Source organism: Cebus imitator, unplaced genomic scaffold, assembly GCF_001604975.1.
Source record: "Cebus imitator isolate Cc_AM_T3 unplaced genomic scaffold, Cebus_imitator-1.0 Scaffold417, whole genome shotgun sequence".
NCBI lineage: Eukaryota > Metazoa > Chordata > Mammalia > Primates > Cebidae > Cebus > Cebus imitator.
Window position 1 is genome coordinate 973,483 of NW_016107732.1, and position 4,705 is coordinate 978,187.

Genomic DNA, 4,705 nt, shown 5'->3' on the forward strand with positions numbered 1-4,705 from the left:
AAAAAAAAAAAAAAAAAAAGTATGTGCATACCTCATGACACACTATGTAGAGGCCAACATTGGAAATAAATGCAGATGTAGCAGTGAGAAAAACAGATAAGATATGGAGTCCAGAGATGCGAGGATTAGCCCCAGGCTGGATGTTAAGAGCAGAAGTGACAAGTAGTAGAGCTGTCATGTCAGCAAAATGTCAAGAATGGTGAAGGAAAACTGGAAATATGCTGTGACCACTGGATTGGCACCAAAATGCTCGCCAAACAGACTAGGTCGCTCCTATAATATAGCATCTGGATAATGCAAGTACTAAGGGAAGAAAGAACAGAAAACCACCCTACACTGTCCCACAAAAAACTCAGCACATGACAGCCTGTAGGGAACACACACACAATCACACACGCGCACACACACGCACACACACACAAACACAAATATTACAAAGAAAATTTCAGAGGAAGGCTGGGTGTGGTGACTCACGTCTGTAATCCAAGCACTTTGGAGGCCAAGGCAGGTGGATCACCTGAGGTCAGGAGTTCAAGACCAGCCTGACCAATATGGTGAAACTCCATCCTTAAAAAAAAAAAAAAAGAAAATTTCAGAGGAATAGCTTGTAAGAAGAGTCCATGGTTTACATAAGTAGTGACTATGTCAGTGATAATAACCCCTGGCATAGGCAGGCATAATGAAATGCCAGCTACGGGATAGAAGTAGTAGTAGGTCAGGCACACAGGATCCTGAAATCTGGAAAAAGTCACCCAGTCATGGAGGGGATAATAAAGGCGAGATGCACTAGGGTGACTGTAAAACTCCAGACTCTGAATCCTTCCCTGTGAGGCTGTGGGGAAACAGGTACCAGGGCACCTCAGGGAGAGTAGAGGACAGTATGCAAACCTTAGTCATACCAATCACAGAATTATGCAGGGAAATGAGAAAGAAGCAGAGCCTATACTCATCATGAGAAGGACAGACCTGCCTATAGGGAAAAGAGGAAGGGCATAGACTAGCTCAGGGCACAGGAATGGGTAAAAGAACCTTACCCAGGGAGGTTAAAAGAGCCAAGTTCTCCAGCATCACATCACGGTACAGGCATCTTTGAGCCTCATCAAGGAGACCCCATTCCTCCCAGGAGAAGTGAACAGCCACATCTTCAAAGGTCACAGTGCCCTGCCACAATGGGAACAGATGAAACCACCAAGAGCCCTTCTCCCAAGCACCCACAATCCACACCCCCACATCCTTACCCCATGCCCATTCTCTTCCCAAGCTTCCCAACTGAGAGGAGAAACCAGCCCCAATCACATGTGGATAAATAGGTATCTAAGCTGGGGGCCTGGCATGGAAGGATCTGTGCTATCCCATCATGAAATCCCCTTGGAATGTTCAAGGTCATATAAGTCTCAATACCAGGGCCCTGCTGCTGTCATTTACTCCCTTTCCAGATGCACATCATTCTTCAGAATACACATCCCTTCTATCTTCAGATGCCATAGCCCAAGCCCAGGGCTGCCACGTCACTGCCCACACCATAGACATCTCCCTGCTCTTAACCCCCATGTCATTGTTTTAATCTCTTCCTCTTCACTACATTAGTGAAGGCAGGATTGCTACACTAGGGTTATGGATATGGCCAAACACACAATACCTGACACTAGGAAGATGATTAATCATATATAATAAAACCTGGGAGATGAGAACAACATGTACCACATAGTGTCACAGGGGATATAGTCCACAAAAAAAGTGAATAACCAATAGCTGTGGAATACAAGCATTTTGCCAACAAAAGGATTAGGTGCCCCCTGGTTCCCACAATTGGCTTGTTTGGAAAAGTCCATGGCCTGGTAGGGAGCTGAAATCTGCTACAAAGGGAGAAGCAGAAATTATGCCTGGTCCCCCTGATAAAAAGGGTTGTCTGATTGGGAGAAGAGTAGGGAGGGAAACTTGTAATCAGGCCATTTGATGTCACCCTAATTTCACCAGATGTCATGTTGGGCCTTAATTTTAGACTTTACACTGTAACTTAGCATGCAGCATCCAGAGTATGCTTGACAAATTCAGACAGGATCTGATACTACCCTACATCTCCCAGGGCATCCACTAGTGGTAGCAGCCCCAAATCCTATGAAGGCTTCCTGGTTGGCTCCATTCTTTGCCCCAGACTTAGGCCACACAGAACCACATGTGCATCTCAGACACCCATGGCCTTATTTCACTTCTGTGCTGCACTTACTATCCCCTCAGCAGTGACAGCCTTCCTCTGTCCACCTAACACTCAAAGACTAGCCCCATTGATCACCTACCCCAGGCCAAGTGACCATCACAGATGACCATATTTGCTCCTGGACTTACTCTCCAAGGGGAATAAACACCCCAGGCCCCATCAAAGTCATCAAAAAATGCTAGTGATTCCACAAAGTGCTGAATAAGCACTAAGGGAAAAAAGGACAGCCATTTGCCTCAAATAGACTTATGCCTCTGCATCCACCTCACATCCACTCTTTCCTTCAAAGCGTATGCCACCTGCCAAACTATCCTCTCCAAACACCCTACCCTACCTCCATAGCCACTAACCACCCTTACCTGTGTTTATAAAGCCCAAGAACATCACCCAGTTATCCAACCAAAAGGCTTGGTCCTTAGCCCCTGACTCTGCCTTTCCAAGCCAAATAATCTGTACCAGCATGCCTAAAGGTTAACCCTTATAGGCTGGGCACGGTGGCTCATGCCTGTGATCCCAGCACTTGGGACATCTCCATTCTGAAGCACTCCCCAGATTTCAGGACCTGTGTGTTCAACAGCCACCCACTTAATGTCTCTGAAACATTGCAAAGTCTTACATGACCAAATCAAAGCTCCTGATGTCTCCCGTGAATATTACTGTTAATACTAACTTCACCATCTCAGTTGAAGAATCGGGGTCATCGCTGAATCCTGTTTCACTCCCTCGCTATCTACATCAGAAAATGTAGTTGCCCCCTTTAAAAACTTGCATCCAGAATGCAGCACATCTCCTAATTAACGACTGCGGTCCATTAATCCCCACCTGGATTGGCTGTAGCTTCCACGCTGATCTTTTCCTCCTCCCTCAACCCCACAGTCTGCTCTCCATGCTAACAGGGTGGAGCCTGTTAGGACTTTGGTAAGATCACCACCTTTTTCTAACCCAAACCTCCCATTACCTCCAGAATAGGTACCCAACTTCTCAGGCAGCCACTGCAGTCCAAACTCCTTCCCCCTGCTCTTTGTTCCCAGCTAAAAGGAAAGAGATCTATGGTTTCCTCAAAAATCTCAGTTTAGTTTTACTAAGCACTTGCCCCTCCTGATACCAGCGCCAGAAGTAACCTTTGAAACGTTTCAACTGGCTGCTAAAAATGGGATAACCCCTGGCATGGACTTAGAACCTTGGGCTTAGAATTTCTGCAGGGCACCAGACCCAGGATTGGGGTAACAGCAGTTAAGCATACTAGGAAACCACAATCCCAAGAACATGTGGGCGGGGGGTGGGGGTGGGGCCTGCTGAGGGACTGGAACACTCCCCACTTCCCTATGTGAGTTCCATATGCCCTTCTATAACCAGGAGAACCAGGGAAAGAGGAATGCATCCCTGATGAGGCTCAATGGGCCCAGCTTCCCTGTATCCCGCCCTGGCCCTGAACTCAGCATGGCTGTTTCACTTCAGTGCCTCATGGCTCACTGTCGCCTCTCACCAACTGTAGGGCAATGAACAAAAGATGCAGCCTCCCGCTACCTTAGTGTCGTCATCGCCCTATCGCTGCTCGTCCTATTAACAGTCTTGGGAAAAAATTTTAAGCCCTAACGAAGGGCGGGCGCGGTGGCTCACGCCCGTAATCCCAGAACTTTGGGAGGCTGAGGCGGGCGGGTCACTTGAGGTCAGGAGTTTGAGACCCAACTGGTCCCCAAATGATGAAACCCATGGACTTATTTGCCCCTGGACTTATTCATCTGGGGACTTAAAAATACAAAAAATTAGCCGGGAGTTGTGGCGCATGCTTGTTATCCCAGCTACTGGGGAGGCTGAGGCAGGAGAATCGCTTGAATCCAGGAGGCGGAGGTTGCAGTGACCCGAGAGCGCGCCATTGTACTCCAGCCTGGGCAACAAGAGAAAAACTCCGTCTCAAAGAAAAAAAACTAACGTAAATGGCATCCCTCCTTTCTTCAAAACTCTCCGTGGCTTCCAGCGTCCTCACAATGAAGGTACAACCCTACGAGTAAGTCCCCTCATATTTTTGTTCCCTGAAAAAAGAGCTTTCCGAATTCTCCTGGCTCAGCCGCGCCAGTCCCACCTCGTCACACGCGGGGTCAGAAACAGGCCCACCCGCGAGCGCCTCAGCGTCCCCGCCCCTGGGCTGCAGGCGCCCTTCGCTGGTGGCCTTAGAACGCGGGTGGGGGAAGACGCAGCACTCACCCGAGCCGGCGCCCTCAGACTGGCCGCTGCCATCAGACTGCGGGTGGAGATGGGCCAGGAGCGGCGGCGACCAGGGGAGGGGCCGGAGCACGGCGCTCCTGTCCCAGGCCTGGCGTGGGTCACCTAGGGTGGCGCCCCCAAGGCTTAGATGCTTCCATGCAGAAGGAACGACGACTCCCCGCAGGCCTTCGTAGCCCCGACTAGGCACTCTGCGATCTCAGATCGGTCAACACACCCCAGAGAAGCCAAAATGGCCGCCACGATGCTGACTCCAAAAGTCCC

The 4,705-nt window shown here is 49.4% G+C and overlaps 1 protein-coding gene across 2 annotated transcripts in view; it reads right to left on the reverse strand.

The window, feature by feature from the left end:
* The window catches only part of ZNF154 (zinc finger protein 154), a 37,986-nt gene extending 33,281 nt beyond the window's left edge, over positions 1–4,705 (reverse strand). For both annotated transcript variants that reach the window (XM_037731702.1, XM_017509533.2), the window contains exons 1-2: positions 4,424–4,705; positions 1,035–1,161 (exon numbers count right to left, since the gene is read on the reverse strand). In XM_037731702.1, the coding sequence (XP_037587630.1) occupies positions 1,035–1,161; positions 4,424–4,456 (160 nt within the window). In that variant the 5' untranslated portion in view covers positions 4,457–4,705. The remainder of the gene's footprint in view (positions 1–1,034; positions 1,162–4,423) is intronic.